Source organism: Ylistrum balloti, unplaced genomic scaffold (assembly GCF_031769215.1).
Source record: "Ylistrum balloti isolate Yb309-2 unplaced genomic scaffold, AGI_CSIRO_Ybal_v1 Utg371088, whole genome shotgun sequence".
Classification (NCBI taxonomy): Eukaryota; Metazoa; Mollusca; class Bivalvia; order Pectinida; family Pectinidae; genus Ylistrum; species Ylistrum balloti.
In genome coordinates, this window is record NW_026782600.1 from 951,958 (window position 1) to 971,024 (window position 19,067).

Here is a 19,067-nt window from a genome sequence, read left to right on the forward strand (position 1 = left end):
CTCCAGCTGTGCTGGTTGAGGGGCCAGTTGCCCGTCATGTGTAGCGTAGTCAGCGGTAGAAGCCTCTGACAAATCGCCAACACCGAGCTGCAGACCGGCAAACCCTGGGGTGCGGGTAGATGAAGAATTCTTCTCTAAAACCCGTGCCCGGGCGGTTAACCAGAGCCGAAGACACAATGGTGCCTTCTGGCAGAGTCCGATCAGTTCGAACAGAAGCCCGAGGAGCCACCAAAGAACCTAGAAGGGTGGTGGACTCGGGCACCGACGATGCAGAAGGCGGTGGGCATACCTCCGCCCCGAGAATCCGAGAAATGTCGGCCCGTAGGGCCCGCATCCCCGAAAAAACATGCTGAGCCTCGGTTTCAGCAATCTCGGAGCCACCTACCTCCTGGGAACCCTCCTGGTCGGAAGGGTCATCTTCAGATGACTCGGACGGATCAATCGCCGAGCACCCAGGAGACAGATGGATAACATCGTCATCCTCTGCCAAGCCCTCAGCGTCCATCTCCTCCTCGTTAGCGACCGAAGTCGCCCTGGGAGGAACAGGGGCCCCCGGAGAGGGGGACTCCTCTATACGGCGTTTAGACGTAGAACGTCTAACAGCCGAAGCTGTAGGCTTAGAAGCTAACCCCTAAGGACAGGAGACCGACGGGTCCGCGCGGGAGGCGGAAGTCCTAAAGGTCCGGCGAACCTTTTTAGGACCGGCCGAAACGGCCCCCGAAGTAGCAGAGCGTTGGGGGGATTCAGCACTGCTAAAACGTTTCCTAGAGGGAGAGACCATACCCCAAGGGTTCCACGAAGGAACCCAAACCCCTGAGGGAATGGGAACAGTCCCGCGGGCTGGGAGTGACCCCAGAACTGGCCAAACTGGCCTGCCTGAGCCTGGGGCTGGACACCCTGTCCAAAGGACCAGGATGAACCTCCACTCCCACTAGGGTGAAACCAAGCCATGTACGGGCCGAGCCCGTAACCGCTGGGTAACTGCTGGTACCCATGACCATCCGCAGGTTGGCCTGGGCGGCCCGGGATTGAGTGCCCGCAAGCACCCCTACACCCCGAGTCCGGGGGAAAAGGCGACCGGAAACCGGAAGCCTGACCTGGGGCCCCAAATCCCTGGGGGAAACCCCTGGGAAACCCTGCACCGGAAAATCTGGACTAGAGCGAAAAGCCCCAGATCCAGAGACCTGTGAGGGTAGGAACCCAGGCCCCGCACTGACACTAGGATTAGTGAACTCAGTGTCACTAATCTCCGTAGCCACTGACAACCCTGACAAAAAGTCAGTGGCCCCTGACCCCATACCCGAAGATACCGGTCCGGCGTAAAGACGGCCCCCACCAACGACGCCACCTGGCGTGCCGAGGTCCCTGAAAGAATCAGAGACCTGTGACCGGAAGTCCCTTTCCGACGGTAGCACCGCCGGCTGTCGGGAGCTACCGGCCGATTCGACCCAAGACCGCCGAGTCAGGGTCGGGCTGCTTCCCCCCTACACCAGGACGCCCCTGGACAGGGGGAGCCACCCCCTGCTCGAGGGCGGAGCTCAGTGCGAGAACACCCCCAGCAGTGACAACCTCACCCCTCGGCTCAGGGCCGGGGTAGAAAACTTGGATGGCTTACCTCTCTTACCGGAAGATGAGGACGAATCCCTCTTCCGGCGAGAGGTTCGCCGACTGGGCAGGGGAACCTTTACAGCGGACCCGGCGTGCAAACAAAGTTCGCACGGCGCGGTCTCGCTGCAAGGCCGGCATAAGAGACAGGCATCATGGGGGTCCTGCTCTCCATAGAAGTGAGATCACCCATGTGCCGAACCACGACGCAGCCCTGAACTATCCATAATTGTCACGAAATAAATAAGCAAATAACAAGTTATTAATACAAATAAACGCAACAAAACTAAATGGAGTGAAAAAACACAACTCCAACAAACAAATACAAACGAAAGCAAAAGCTAACGAAACGTAAAAAAGCTAAACAAAAAGTGCGCTCGAATAAATAATACGACCGATAAAAAGCGAAAAAACTTCACGAAAAACCGAACGGCGCAAAACACGTGGATACGCGCTCGATGCGTGGAGTATAACAATGGCCGAACAAAGGCCGAACAAAGCCGGCCGAATAAAGGCCTAAAAGCAGGATATATTAACAAATAAAAGTCTGCAAAAGACTGTTAAAGTTAACGATGGGTTAAAGCAACAAGCCGATATATAAATACTCGGCTATAAACTAGACTTAAGCGATAAGGAAAAGGAAGGCAGTCAGCTGGATATAGCACGTCCGCCCGCTCCGGTAGCCATAAAGATAAGAGGAAGGGAGATAACTCTATGTTCATGACGTGAAGGCTCATGGTCGTAGGGAGGGCAGGATTTTTTAATCTTTTGTTTTTTGATACAAAGATGGGTGTAGGTACCATATTTGCATACTAAAGTTATGGTAATTATTACTGAAATGAAATTGTTAAATTGGGGAAAAAGTTTATGAAAGCAGTGGTCTGATCTATCTCCTGATTCTGTTGAGGCACCTTTGATACAGGGTAATTAACTGTCTGCGACAATTAATAATTCGCCTCCTCGTATACCTTCTTCGACTTGAAATATGCTGTCTGTATATGTCAATGAAATATTCACGGTCTATTGCTTCTAAAGTTTTCTCGTGCATAAGCATTGTAAGTGCTTAAGTGTGTATCATCATGGTCAATCTCAGGGTTAAGAACTACATTTAAATCACCACACACTACTGTTTTTTTCATCGCCAAGTGATTTTTACATAGTTTCCATCAAGTTGTCAATGAACTCTGGGTTGTCCGAGTTTTGGCCTGTAAAATCTAATAACAGTATATTACTCTTTTTTCTTTCTTTCTTTCCTCTCAATTCAAAATTGTTATTAGATAACATAGCATTACTTCCCGAGTTTGACTTAACCCCATTCGTTTCTGACAATATGTTCTTGGTCATCAAATAAATAAGTATCCTGAAGACAGTAAATATTCATAAAAATAAGAGAAAGGATCTTTTCGTTTTTACTGGTCACCTAAACCCTGACAGTTTGCCTATAGAGATACATATGTCTTAAACAGTAGTGTGAGCGGAATACAACATCCCAAGGAGGATATGGGAGAGCATAGAAGAGGGAAAATAAAACATATGTTTCAAAAAGGCATTTGTGGTCAAAATCGTTCCCAACCGCTAACTAACCTACACATCCTTTTTAAACACCCTTGTTTAACTTTTTGTTACACCCCTGCAGCCGGAAATGAAAAAAACGTAAACAAAACAGGAGGTCACGTTAGAAAGTTAGGCTCCTGTTGACGGAACCCGGCAAAGCGAACACTTTAAAATGTAAGACGGAAAAAACCAGGAAAGTAGTAAATACATCGTTTTCAGTAGAAATATCATCTCTTTATTACAAAATAAAACAAACTGATGCCCTTATACTTTCTTTTGTCGTGTATATATTGATAAAAATGTGAAGAAATGAGAAAGCGCGTTATCGTATATTATATATTATACATACACGTATAGTTCACCCGAAGTGATCACTGGTGCGTAACCTTACCTGTGCAAAGGAAAACTACTCCCTTTTAATACTGATAAATCCACGGAAAATCACTCAATCACACTACTACTGACACAATAAAATCGTTAGCACACATAGATTGTCCGACACGATCTTTTTATCGGCAGCCGCGTACAAGTCCCTGGCAGTGTCCATCGCCGATTCTCACAAACGTCTCTCCCCTAACTGGTGCGCTGGAAGTTTAAGTTGTTTAACGTATACTCCGGATACTCAGTCAGTGACTTGTCCTACAGGATCTCCGAAGCTTATTCTTGTCTCTCTGACTTTCACTTTCAACTCAGCGAATAGTTTCCAGTCAACGTTAAACGTGTTCTGTACACATTTTGGTATCAGTTTGCTGAGAGCTAGCCAGCTGTGACCGAATTTGATAATGGGTAGTGATTTTGTAACACACCGGGTAACTTCTACATGCGTATACATTATAACCACTTGAGTGGCTTCCCAAATGTTAAAATTAATTTGCATTTCATTTCTCATGAAGTGGGATTTCTATTTGTACTCCTTCTTATCTCAATTAAGACCTCGAGTTACCGGTTTATTTTTTATGTTGTTAAAAGCTATTTCAGCAATACTAATTTTATCCTTATCTTCTGTCTGCTACTATTAATTTGCATGGACATACACGAAAATCCCGGGCCTGATGTATATTCCAATAACCTAACAATTATCTATTTAAACATACGTAGTTTAAGAAATAAATCGACTCACCTTGAGAATATCGTAGATGAATTTCCTGTAGTGTGCATTACCGAATCCCACTTATTACAATCCCTGGTTTCAGTATTATTCCCTTCCGCAAAGACCGCGAACATGCACATTGTCTTGATTTAGAATTTTAATCAGGTGAGGCCATCTGGATTGAAATTTTCTTCCATAACTCATCGTATCTTCTATGTACAGTATATATATATCAAATGACTGTAAACTCATTCTGGGAACAATTCGACGATTCCATTGAGAAGGCATTTGATGAAAATCCACGTGTTATTATAGTTGGTGATATAGATGTTGATTTACTAGTTGAAATCCATCATAAACTGAACGACATTATCCGTACGTAACTATTTATAATGTAATAAACCAACCTACCCGCGTAGGCCATACACGTGCTTCTCTTCTTGACCCCGTTTTAGCAAGTGATTCATGCGTGGTCGGCTTTTCTAGCGTAATTGAACTTGATAGGGACATTGCGGACCATGACGCAACTATCGTTGAATTTAAACTTGAAATGCTGACTTTCCTAAGTTTAATCACCTGTTACAAAACACTGACTGACAACAGGTATTTAGGAATGCTCATACATGTGATGATATGTGCTTGATTTTCACCGATAAATTTATAAATTACGCCGCTCAATGTATTCCTAATAAATCTATTACGGTAAGACCGAACGATAAACCGTGGTTTACTACAGAATTGAGACATGAAATCAGAATTAGAAACAGATTACACAAAAAAACTTTTAAAGATTTTTTTGTAGAAAATTTGGCTAAATTTAAAAACCAAAGAAATCATGTCAACAATCTTAAACGTAGGACAAGAAAACATTTTTATGTCGATATTAATGGGCTACTAGATAATTATGCGAAACCTAATTAATTCCTGGAAACTAGTCCGTAAATCAATTAAGAGTGCTAATGTATCTGACACTATACCTCCACTCATAGACCCTATCACGTGATGGCTGAACTGTGAAGACCAGGGTTAAGGAGCGCGGTGAATTTTTCGCTAGAAGTGATATTTCTACATGTCTTTCGTTATTGTGAATAAGCCAGTGTGTTAATATTGTACCCGGCAACATTTTGGTTGAACATATTTCGTCTCAGGAACTTTTGGAACATCTTATTGTGACATAATTTGTTGGTGATTGACTGTTCACTCTGTGCTATTTTTAGAACTTGTCACGGATTCGTGTGCAATATAGGGACGCAGGTCTACGCAAGAATATCCAGGTATGTCGATCACTATATCCAAGGAACAGGCCAGCATGTTCACTAACGCATTAAGCCAAAGGGATGTTAAGAGGAAAGAACCTAGTAGCCCAATAACACCCGATAATATTGAGACAAAGCGAACCTCAAACTTTCCAACACCGCCCCCTGCATATTTGCTACCTACAAGCACTTATGATCAGTCGTCAGCCCCCGGGATATTATCTTCTTCATCCTCTGACTCGGTTATGACGCAAATGATGTTTGCTCCCGAATTTTTGGCAAAATTTTCCGAAATGTTGGCCCCCTCTCTGGCATCATTAGTTTCACAGCTATTAATTGATTCTATGAAACCCCTTATTGATCAGGCGGTCCACCAGGCTGTGTCCAACAATCAAGTCATTAATGAGTTAATTGACTCTAAGGTCCGTGATACTACTGCATCGATGAAATTTGAATTCGGACGTCAAGCTTCGGAGATCGCCAAACTTCGTGAGTCTGTATCGTCACTCCAACTAGAACTTGACGAGCAACAGCAATACACCAGGCGAGGTGCATTGAAATTCCATAATGTTCCTATTGATAAGCCTATTTCTGAATTCGATACCTACCAGGCAGTGATTGACATCTGTAACAAATTGGGTGTACATCTTACCAAAGCTGATCTTTCGAGAACTCACACTATCGGGAGGGTCCGGAATAACAAGGTGACTATTATTACGAGGTTTGTCCGATACACTGATCGACAAGCTATCTTCAAGGTGAAGTCGGATCTCAAATCCCAATACAAAGATGAAAAAATATTCATCTCTGAATGCCTCACTCCTTTCCGCCAGGGTATTGTAAACGAGCTCGGAAAATTATGGAAAAACAACCTCATCGAGTCCCATTGGACGATGGATTGGCGAATTTTCGCCAAAAAGGAGAAAACATCTCCCAAACTCCTCATCACTTCATATGAATGTGTACACAGGATTGCCAGTACTTTACATATCCCGGATCGCCAGTCCCCTCCGTCGTCCTCTAATACTCCTTCATCACATCGAGCTGCCCTCTCTGGCACCCCTCTCCAATCAGTTTTCCCACCTACGAGCCTGTCAGCATCTTCTGCGTCGTCCTCATCTAATCTGTAAACTTCATTCTTATCTTAGTGACCTTTACAGATATTTGAATAAAAATGAAGTTTCTTCTATGTTTGCCTCAATAATTGTAACATAACAAAGTTGATATGCAGCACGAGTCTTGTCAACCTCTGGTATTGTCGCAGCTTGTATACTGCGGTCCTATAAACATGTGCCTAATGTCATGTGTGTACTGAACCATACACATATACCACGTGCTAGTAATCTACAACAATTCTTATGTGCTAATCAATTATACTTATAGTCAATAAATTGATATTAATTGTGATTTACATGAGATAAAATGTACATTAAAGAATACCCTATTTTCATTTTTATACAACAAATCATGTTCATGATGAAGTTCAACGATGCGGCACCCGTGCGTGCTTACATTTGATGACCAACATAAAAAATAACTGAGTGAATCCAACCTAGTGTAATTTACATTTATACAGCCTTTATGTAGTACAATATACGGTTTTAACGGCTTAATGCAAGCCAGAGTCAATTATCGTCAGAGGTGTTATGTTGAATTTATTTTACAACTTGCTGTTTTTCTAGCTACAATGTATAAAAACAACTGCACAGAATGTGTTCCACGGAACATTTGCGGGATAATTGAGCTCTTGTTAGTGTTGACTTTTTTTTTACACTCATTATCTCAATAATTAACTAGTCTAGTTTATGTTTATCATCTTTACACATCGTTCCCATATGCATGTGCCATAAAAAATCATTCAAACAAATCATTTGAAAAACATACAGCAAAGACAATATTGTTTAGTGTCATGAGTTGTCTCCCTTCGAACGAAACCGGAAGTGAATGTCTGTAAAAGATGAGGCTTGCGAGCATGTGGATCATCAGTTAATGATGATATTATTGACCTTAAGCAATGGGGACGACCCTGACTAAGTAAGTCATCATATGGATCTTATTTTTGGTTTCTGTGTTTGTATTAACCTTGTTTCAGTTATGACATTGTATCTAATGATGAGTGGTGTGATCGCTGTATTCATGGGTTTACACACCCGTGCAGCTGTTGAGCAGGGACTAGTTGACAGCGGCGAAGTGCTATATATCATGATTAAATACAAATGACAAAACTTATATTATGATTCTGGTGTTACTAGTTAATTAAATCTTATTCAGTGTCCACGACCCTGTCAGCCGGTGCCTGTTCAATGTAAATAGACAATAGTGTTGCTTAATTTAAAGATATGCTGACATCATTTGTGAGATATATAATACATGTACATGTACGTGTATGCTTATCCAATATGTGAATGAACGGTAGCATGTTAATTTATGTGTGGGTTAGCCTGTGAAATCTCCTATATCATATCTTGTATGTTTTTCAAAGAACTCTTGAATGCCATATATATGCAGTAGGTATATAGATGCATGTGTTCATGTGTAACTGTGAATTCCTTAGCCCAGATGGTGCAGCTGAACTGTAATTATTAAGATGGTAGTGAATGAACTGGTGGACGCATATGTAGGGACGGAATGTCATGAACTTTTTGATGTGTTGTGAGTATTGAATAGAGGAACCGTACTGCTGATGCCGTCTGGGTCTAAAGTGTCAATTAAATTTTATGTACAGTATATGTTACAAGACTACCAATATTTGTGCATGTATTATATGTACATATGCATGAGCTATTATACAGTTATAGAAGGTGAAAATTTTTCATGTGTGATTGAATATATATCCTAGCTGTCTATGTATATGTGTGTTATGAATGTATGCACACATGTGAGGGTCTACTATTGTGAGTCAATTATGCATGAGTATATGGATATGCATGCATATGTGTGTTATAAATGTATGCATGCATGTGAATGTTTACTATTGACAGTCAATAATGCATGAGTGTATGGATGTGCATGTATATGTGTGATATGAATGTATGCATGCATGTGAGGGTTTACAACCGAGAGTCATCTATGCATGAGTGTATGGATATCTATCTTTGGTTATCAATTGACTCAAACTGTGATTATTGTTCACTTCTCTTGTGCAGGTGGATCATTGTCTACAATCTATTATTTTTGTTATGCTTACCAATATGAAATATATATATCAATGCTATCATATTAGCCCTGGTATCTATCTTTGTCTACTCTATTTAAATCTCTAATAATTCACCAAACTCTTATTCCCTACTGGTATATTTTAAATCATAGATCCCCTAAAATGTTTATTTCTCTGTCACTCCCTTTACTGTTTGTTTTACACTGCCTCTTGCTCAATCTTTACTCTTTTTGTTACTTGACCTATCCTGTGTTCTTCAACCAAACAAATGCTTTATTTCTTCCTCCATTCAATTCCATCTTCTTTCCTGTTTTGCTCCAACCTCCCTTCCTAGAATATGTTTGTCCATTCTGCAGAACATTGGCAGACCTCCAGCAATGTCCTATGACTTTTATTTTTAACCCCCCATGATGGGAAATGATGTAAGTGCATGGAGGGCTGCCATTGGATGTTTTTATTGTAAAATTTCTTGTATACCAGTCACCTTGGTTTTCATCCACAATTATTTTAAGTACTTCAGAACATTCATATCGCATCTTAACTGTCTGAACCTGTTATCTTTTTTGCTACTGCAGCTGTCCCATTACATCCTCCATCCATTCAATATAGTTATAATTATTTTATTAATAGCAGGTGACATACATCCAAACCCAGGGCCCAATCTAATTAATGATTCTACTATCAGTGCTCTCAGTTTACTCCATTTGAATATTCAAAGTTTACGTAACAAAGTTAATTACCTAAGTTCATTATTACATGATGTCGATATTCTCTGTATTACCGAAACTCATTTGGATGATTCTATAATAAATCCTGAAATTGCTATTGATGGCTTTACTGAACCTTTTCGAAATGATAGAAATATGTTCGGGGGAGGTGTTGCAATTTATTTTTCTGAATCTCTCTTTGCTAAAAGAAGAAATGACTTGGAATTTGGTAATGATGAAATTATATGGTCCCAGATTAAATTTAAAAATACCCTTTATTTGCTTTGTAATATTTATAGACCTCCCTCTCATAATGATGCTACATTATGGCATCATCTCCGTCACTCTGTTGATATAGCTTTCGAAGAAACATCTAATATAATAATTACAGGTGATCTTAATGTTGATTTCCTAAAAAATATTAGGGGCCATTTAAACAATATTCTCTCTGATTATAACCTAAGAAATGTAATAACAGAACCTACTAGACTAACTGATAACTCATCTACTCTTCTTGACCCAATTATTGTAAGTGATAATGTAAATGTAACTTTTTCTGATGTAATTGAAATTGATCGTGCTATTAGTGACCATGATGCTGTTTTTGCTATTATCAGTATACCTGTCAAAATTAGACATAGTTTTAAGAGAAAAGTATGGCTATATAACCAATGTAACATTGATGAACTCAAAACAATGTTCGCTAGCATCCCTTGGAATGATGTCCTTAACAACATATCTGATGTAAATGAAATGTGTTCATCTTTTACTGAGAAATTTTTTGAGGTTATAATAAAGTGTATACCATCTAAAGAAATATTAGTACGGGAAGGGGACAAACCATGGATGAATGGGATCATCAGAAACAATATAAGGAAAAGGGAAAGATTAAAAAAGATAATGTTTAATAACAATACTGAAACAAATAGAAATAAATACAAACATATTAGAAATAAAATAAACAACATGGTTAAACGAGCTAAAGAAATTTTTTATGAAAATATAGATTCAACTATTGATAATAGCAAAAACAACCCTAAGGCATATTGGAAACTTCTTCGCAATATTTTAAAAGTTAGTAAACATACTGACATATCCCCACTTTTAGACAATAATACTAATGAAATTATATATGATAACAACAGTAAATGTGAATTATTGAATAATTATTTCAGTTCTGTTTGTACATTATTAGAAACTGACCTTGATAAAGCTTTACCCTTTTTTGAGAGGCGAACTGATTCAGTCTTAAATGAAATAATATTACTACCTAAAGAAATTGAAGACATCGTCAATATACTTGATACAAACAAAGCATCAGGACCCGACGGTATTAGTCACAAAATGCTAAAGTTACTATCTACTGAAATTTCTGTACCATTATCTATCATTTTCAATTATTCCTTATCATCTGGTATATATCCAAATGGCTGGAAAATTGCCCATGTTATGCCCGTATTTAAAGCTAATGATCCAAGTATTGTTTCAAACTATAGGCCTATTTCATTGTTAAGTTGTTTGGGTAAGCTATTTGAGCGTGTTGTTTATAAACACATATACAATCATTTAGTACAAAATGATCTTATCTATAAGTACCAATCAGGTTTCTTACCCAACCATTCTACAACCCATCAACTCATTGAATTATATCACTCAATAATTACTTCTCTGGAAAAATATGAGCATACTGTTTTGATTTTTTGTGATTTCTCGAAGGCCTTTGACCGAGTGTGGCATAAAGGTCTTCTACACAAACTAGAGAAATATGGCATTTGTGGAAAACTTCTTCTCTGGATACGTAACTATCTCTATGAAAGAAAACAGGCAGTTTTTATAAAAGATGCACTTTCTTCATACAAACCTATAAATGCCGGTGTACCCCAAGGTTCAGTCCTTGGGCCACTCTTCTTCTTAATGTACATAAATGATATTTCTTGCGAACTTATCTCCCTGTCTAGACTTTTCGCTGATGATACATCCCTCTCTTATTCCTCTAGTAATTTAAATCAAATTGAATCCGCAGCAAGATCTGATCTCCGAAAACTTGAAACTTGGTCTAAAGATTGGCTGATGTCCTTCAATCCCATAAAAACCGAAGCCCTTATCATTTCAAATCTTCAACTTCCTTTTGTCCCCTCATTCATTTTCGACAACATACCTATCAAAATTACCAATCAGCATAAACACTTAGGTGTTATTATTTCTAACGACGGTAAATGGAACCTACATGTAGATTATATTGTTAGTAAAATCTCAAAATATATTGCAACCCTACGTAAATTAAAACTCATATTGAATAGACATAATTTAGAGAAATTATTCTTAACTTATATCCGACCACTTCTTGAATATGCATGTGAGGTATGGGGCAACTGTAGTGAAACAAATTCCCTGTCATTAGAAAAAATCCAATTAGAAGCTGCCAGAATAGTCACAGGTTTACCTATTTACACAAAAATAGATTTTCTATATAGAGAAACAGGATGGTTACCTCTTTCAAAAAGAAGAGAAGCCAGGAAGCTCTCCCTCTTTTACTCGATAGTTAACAACTTGGCACCTGATTTCCTTATTGATTTATTACCTGATATTGTTGGTAACTTCCACGAATTTCCCCTATAATTTAAGACGAGCCCATTTAATCGGGAGAGATCGACATGGAACTAAATGTCAACGATATATAATTATATATTATTAAACATAACAAATATCATTGTGATGCTAAGTATGAATTCGTTAGCGACACTGTGGACACTAGGCTTTCGGACCATCTTTCTATCCGACTACAGGTTCACAATAATTATTAATAATGCAGATCTTGTTTACACACCTGTTTACACACATGGTCCAATTGATACGCGTGGTGTTTTCAATTATGACTGCGGTACACCGACTGATCAGCGCACAATGTTTATCCACTGAAAACAATTGTTTTTAAATTGATTACACGCCAGGATATATACTGATTTGTGGTTTGATATTAATGCGAGACCAGCGTTATAAAAACACAACTGAAAAAAAACGTTCTTTTAATCAGTGTTAATTCCTTGAACATAGCCTTAATACAAACAGAAAAAATTTCGACTGGAAGCAAAAAGAGAAAATTCTAACGTTTTTATTTTTTTCCCACAGAATCAAAAATATTTATGAGAAATTTGTACGAAAATTTAGTAATTCTATAATTTAAGACGAGCCCATTTAATAGAGATCAACAATTCCGTTTACAAAATCATAATTCTTTTTTTCCTTCTGCAACTAATCTTTGGAACAACCTGAACAATGATATAGAAATTCACCCACTTTAAATTCCTTCAAGCTAAATCTTAAAAAATCTATGTCTGTGAATAGTACTCTCCACAAGCAATTTATTAGTTATGGCTCCAGAAAATTAAATATCATCCACTGTCGTCTCCGAAACCGTGCAAGTCCACTCAATTATGATCTTTTTAGGGCTAATCTTGTAAATTCACCAGAGTGTCAATGTGGGCACCCATGTGAAGATTCTTATCATCTTTTTTTTAATTGTCCTTTATATGCTGATCAACGTAGAGCACTATACCAAGAATTAATATGGTATGACGGTATTGTTAATGTAAATATTCTTTGCAATGGTGACTCTAATATCTCTGTGGATGATAACCTTAGAATGGCCAAATCGGTCCAAACATTCCTAGGAAGGTCAGGAAGATTCACTTAAATTCTCTCTCTCTCTCTCCCCCCCCCCCCCCCCCTTTTTTTTTTTTTTTTTTTTTTCTCTCTCTCCCATTCTACATCCCTCTTTCTATTTCTCTTTCCCTATGCCATACCCTGTTCTTATTTCTCTGTCTCTTTCTTTATTTTTTGTCCACTTATACATTTTACATAAAAATGACTATTATAATAGTTTCATGTCACCACGTGATCATATTTATGTAAATGTTTATGTGTATGTTGTAGAAGTCATTCATAAGTTGGTAAAACTTACTGACTAATCCTATTGTCAATGTCATTGTCAGATAACATTATATGTTGAACTCAAAGTCCTACATTGACGCAGAGTCCGGATTTCGCACGGGTTAATGACGCAAATCTTATTTTTTTCCTAGCGTGAAATTAGAAATATTGTGCGTGAAAACGCATTCACGCAGGCTATCTGGAGCACTGTATAGGTAAAGGATATGATAGAATTAGTCACCAAATGTTAAACAATACTGCTCTTTCTGTGTCATTTCCGTTATTTCTTATCTTCAGAAAGTCTTTTGATCAAGGAATATATCCTATTTCCTCGGAAAAAACACTGGTCTTGCCTATTTTCAAGAATGGCGATAAACAACGTCCAAGTAATTATAAACCTATATATACCCTTATTAAGCACGGTAGGGATGGTATTTGAAAAAGTCATCACTAAATTTCTACATAATTATTTAATAGACAATTCATTGATATATAAATACCAATCTGGATTCCAGCAAAGTCATTCATCAGTACATCATCTAATTGAAATTTATCGTAAGGTATGTAAAAATTTAGAAAACCGTAAACACGCTTGTCTTGTTTTTGTGACATCTCAAAAGCATTTGATCGTGTTTGGCATGGAGGTCTGGTACATAAATTACAAAGCTATGGAATCACTGGAATCCATTTAAACTACAAAATCGTTCCTAACAAGTCTTTATCCATAATGTGACTTCTCGTTTTAAAACGACAAATGCTGGTGACCACAGGACTCTGTCTTAGGTCCATTTCTTTTTCTTTAGTGTATAAATGATATAACAGATAATATTGACAGTCTTTCCCGCCTATTTGCTGATGATAACTCCGTTTCTATCTCTTCCCACTCCCCAATCGAACTGGAAACCACCACAAACAGAGATCTTGAAACTATTCAAAACTGGACAGATAATTGACTTGTAAAGTTTAATCCCAATAAAATGGAAGCACTTATTTCAAATACCAGTACGGAACTTGACATAAATTTAGTTTTTTTCATAATGTTGGTATCGATTTTATTGAACATCATAAACATTTAGGCATTTTCCTAGATGCTGGTTTTGAATGGACTCATCATATTGACATTATTTGTAAAAATGTCACGAGGCATATTTAGATACTTCGTAAGTTAAACTATACTTTGAATTGCAACACTTTAAATAGAATCTATCTTATTTTTATATTGCCTCTACTAGAATATTGCTGCGGAGTTTGGGACGGATGTACGATTGCAGATGCTGATAAACAAGAAAAACTACAGCTAGCAGAGCATCTCTTTATTTCGAAACTGGTTGGGAAGTCTGATCTAAACGCCATACTCGCTGCAAACTTCAACTTTTCAATAAAATTAACAAAATATGTCTCCCTCATACCTAACAGACCTTCTTTTCCCATAAGTATCTTCCTTAACTCAATACAACTTGAAAAACTTCCATTTCTAATTTTCTTTTACAATCTACACTCAATTCTTTTATACCTTCTATGTTAAGGTTGTGGAATGATCTAGACACTAATATTAAAACTGCGCCCGTTTTAAAGATCTTCAAAGACCGTCATTAAATGAAGATCTCTTCAACATTAATCTAACCGACTCTCCTTCTTGTGTATGTGGATATCCTTATGAAAATGCTCATCATTTCTTGTTTGCATGTGGTAGATATAACGACCAACGTCTGGTAATGTTCAGAACCTTTGATAAATATTTGCCGTTAAGTTTAAGTAAATCATTATTTGGCCATGGAGACTACTCAGGTGATGATAATAAAGATTTATCTATATATTTCCAACAGTACATATTGAGTTCTCGTCGGTTTAGTTAGGTTACGTTCTACAATCCTGTGTTTCACTATGAAATCGCATAATTATTTCTTTCCAATTAGTTTAATTTTGTGTCCGAATTTTCATGGCTTGCGAGCATGCTTGTAGAGTGCGACAGCATGATTCGGTTGGTGTGGTTAAATGTATAATATACTGTAAGATATTTTTAAGATGTATTTTGTAAGAATGTATTTATTTAGCCATGATATTCAAGTAAATCTCTCTCTCAATTAAAATGATATATATATATATATATGTATGATTATTTTGAGCCATATTGTACTGTATAAATGTAATTGTTTTTTTCCTAAAGGAAAGGGCGTTAATAATGTTATTACAACTTGTGCTATATCATTTTGCTGAACGGCAATAAAATATGGTAAAACTAAACACATTCCAGTCTGTAGTCCTGACGTTGCCTGTCCTGATTGAGCTTCGTTATGGTATGGAATTAGGAGTTCTAAAACAGTTACATATAAATTGTAATGTGTGATCTATTTTGCTCTAATCTGTATGAAGTTAACTTTCATGTAAGCCAGCAGTTATGATATGCATATGTTATAAACATGCTCTTTTTGGATGTTATGATTTTTTCGAAGAAAAAGCAAGGAACATTTATGACTTTGTATCATAAAAGATGTCACGTCACATTATTTGTTAATTTTGTTCTCATTTTGTCATATCGTTATGTTGACTGGGATGCATTAATTTGTCTTACAAAAAGTCCACAAGATATAACACATTCACCAGTGTTGTGATTTATATATTGACAGTTGACCATAACAGATGGCAGATCTAATTGAGGATAACGGGAAATCCTGGCTCCTATATCATATTCTTAATAGGATAATAGGAAGTCGAGAGATCGTTGACGTCAGAAGAAAACTTGAATTGATGAAAGAGATATTATGCAATGATCGGCGAACTCCAAATTATTTACAAAGATATTTCGCAGGAAGCCGAGCCGAGGGATTTTCTATGGCGGGTTCGGATTCTGATGTAATGTTCATTTACAAAGAAATAAATGTCTGCCTGAACAAAAATACAAACCCATATAGCAGAGACAAGACAGTTTTTGTCATGAGAGATGCTGCCAGTCGACCTGGTTTTGTGACATTAGAACTAGTTCAAATCAGGGAATCATGTCATCCTTTGGTAGCAGAATCCATTGTTCCGGTTCTGGACAAGCTTTTCATATCCAGTGAGATTTTTCTAAGTCAGTATAAAAAAATTGTGAGATCGGGTTTCCGCATTGACATCGAAACATCTGGACCGGCAGCTGCTGTAAAAAAAACGCACAGTCATCTTGGGCAAGATATGGATATTGTTACGTCTTTTCAATGTCATAGTTATCCACCAGCAGCCAACGAGTGGTTGAGCAGGTCCCGACTTCATGGATGGCCGGACAAAGCATTAATTTGTGATATTTCACAAAGTGGTTGTCATGTTGTGCCCAAGGGAGATAACACTTCTGCTGACACATTTCTACAATGGATGATATCATTCGTGACTGCAGAAAGAAAACTTGTCCATTCTTTGACTCATGAACAGTTCTTGGTATATGGACTTCTCAAGTACTTCCTGAAACAAATATCTGGAAAGTTGAAAGAGATAACAGGAAATGTAGACATTCTGTCGTCCTATATCATGAAAACAATTGTGTTCTTTACAGTAGAAAATACACCCCTTTCATTCTGGAAAGGACAAAATACATTTCTATGCTTCATGCTTTGTTTGAAGACATTGGTGGCATGGATAAATGCTGGGTATTGTCCCAATTATTTCATTATAGGCAACAATATGTTTCAAGGGAAACTTTCCGAGGAAATCAAGCGAAAACTTCTTCGTTTTCTAGTGGAAATGTACGAAATGAATTGGATGTGTCTTTCAGTTGGAACATTCCTACAACCATCTATCGGAGAGAATTTGGAGATGGTAATGAATGGAAAATGGAATCACATATTATTGTCACCAAAGGACAAAGAATGTCAATACGATATGGAAATTTTAAGAAAAAGCACGATACCTAACGGAAACGTCACTCGGTCGCTGGCTATTTTGTGTAGGGCAAAATCGGATGTGGATGAATTCTTAGGCTATCATCAAACAGTTACGTCTCTGTCTTTAATGGGAATTGACACTTTTGGCGAACACATTATGGTAAAATCGAACAAAGAGAAATACAAATTTCTAAGGAGATGTAAGAAGTTTACGGAGCTATTTGCATCAGTGAGTACAAGTCCAGGACAGCTGACTCTGGCAACATACTACTACCAGACTGGTAATTACGAGAAAGCACTATTGATGTGTGGGAACATGATCTCGTCAGTTAAAGTATATGTTGATACTGGCTTAAACCGCGTCGACAGAGACAGGTACCAACATCTGGTTTGCGGACGAGGATATACACTTTTAAAAAAATATCAAGATACAATCGTTTCTGATATAGAATTTGACAAAGACGTTCCCGGATTCTGTCCATTCCAACTACACGTCTATCTTAACAGATGCATTTGCAGAATTCAAATTCCTCCACTGCCGTACGCCTTATTCCTTTCCTTTCTCTGCTACCAGGAGCTTGGTGACACGAGAAGGCGTGATGCCACGTTGATTAATCTTCGGGTGGTGAAATATGATTTGAAACAGGGATGTGCTCAACACTGGATTGTTCACAATCTCTTGGGAATTTGCTATGAAATGTTAGGGGACACCAATAATGCCATCAGAGAATACATGGAAAGTTCAAATGGAGGAAAATGGCATCAGCAGTTCAACCCTGCAGAGGAAGAGATTAGACGTTTACAGCACTTATAGTAAAATGCAATATACTGTTAGACTATTACGATCCTATAAAAGCGGTTTATGATCAGTTGGATATATGTATGTCTATGTATATAGAATACACCTCGTATGTGACACTTATTGTGATAACATCTTAGATAGTTCACCTTGTTTAAGTCAGTGTTCATACATACTATTGCTTATGTTGTCCTGTGTGTAGGATAACACTATCTGAAATGACTATATATTGTTGGTTTTTCTTTTTCACTATTTGATAACTACATGTTATTTTGTAGATAAGATTATTTGTTGTCTACCTCATTTCATTTTGATGTTTAGTTTTGCTTGGAAATCCATCGATATATGACGACATTTTAATTTCCTTCGTCTGCTTAAAGGGACATTATAGTAAAACGTTTTTCGTTTTATGTGTTTTTAATACACTTTCAGTTAAGTTTCTATACTATCCAACCTCAAAGTTGATTTCTAGTATCCAATATGTCAATATCTTATTCGGGAAACCCTTCTTAAATTTAGAGCTGATAACATCACGTGATAAATTTGAAAGCGATGCAGTTCATTTGTATTCACGAACTCGTGTGATGGCGGAGAAAAATGTAGTCTCAAAATACGTAAACACCTGTTTTTCGGCATCCGACGTTGTTTGTTAACGTGAGAATTACGAAAAAAGACAGAAATAACCACCTTTTATGTAAAAGTCTCATTCCAGCCCCACTGGTATTTGTAAACAATATGAAAAGCTTTGAATTAATTCAACTTGGTCACTCTGTTAGTCAATCCGACAGAATACACCGTCCTGATTGCTCTGATTCGTCTAACAAGTCCTATCTGCAATAATAAGCTTCCCCAAGGGTTTTCTTATGTCCATTTGGTTATCTTTCGCTTTGTGCTTGATATTTTAACATAATTTTGCGATTCACTTCGAAAGTCAGTCTTGATTACTGTAACGTGGGACGGGCCTCTGTGCAGTATATCAGGAAATCAACACAAGAATACAACAAATGAACATATACACAAATTTATTAACATAGAGAACATGAAAACTACAGACACCCAGTCACACTCACAATCACTCTCCATTCATACACTTTAACAGTAAAGATGGCTACAGT

At 37.9% G+C, this 19,067-nt stretch overlaps 1 protein-coding gene across 1 annotated transcript; it reads left to right on the plus strand.

Annotated features, from left to right (window-relative positions):
- The first annotated feature begins 7,459 nt into the window (after positions 1-7,459).
- Positions 7,460-18,175, plus strand: LOC132560643 (uncharacterized). The gene is made up of 2 exons (XM_060225306.1): positions 7,460-7,539; positions 15,927-18,175. Exon 2 carries the CDS (start codon positions 15,940-15,942, stop codon positions 17,965-17,967), a length of 2,028 nt encoding a protein of 675 aa, XP_060081289.1. The 5' UTR covers positions 7,460-7,539; positions 15,927-15,939; the 3' UTR covers positions 17,968-18,175.
- Positions 18,176-19,067: the final 892 nt, after the last annotated feature.

Coding starts and splice junctions, on each gene's coding strand:
- LOC132560643 (XM_060225306.1), top strand. CDS start 15,940: ATGGCAGATCTAATTGAGGATAACGGGAAATCCTGGCTCCTATATCAT.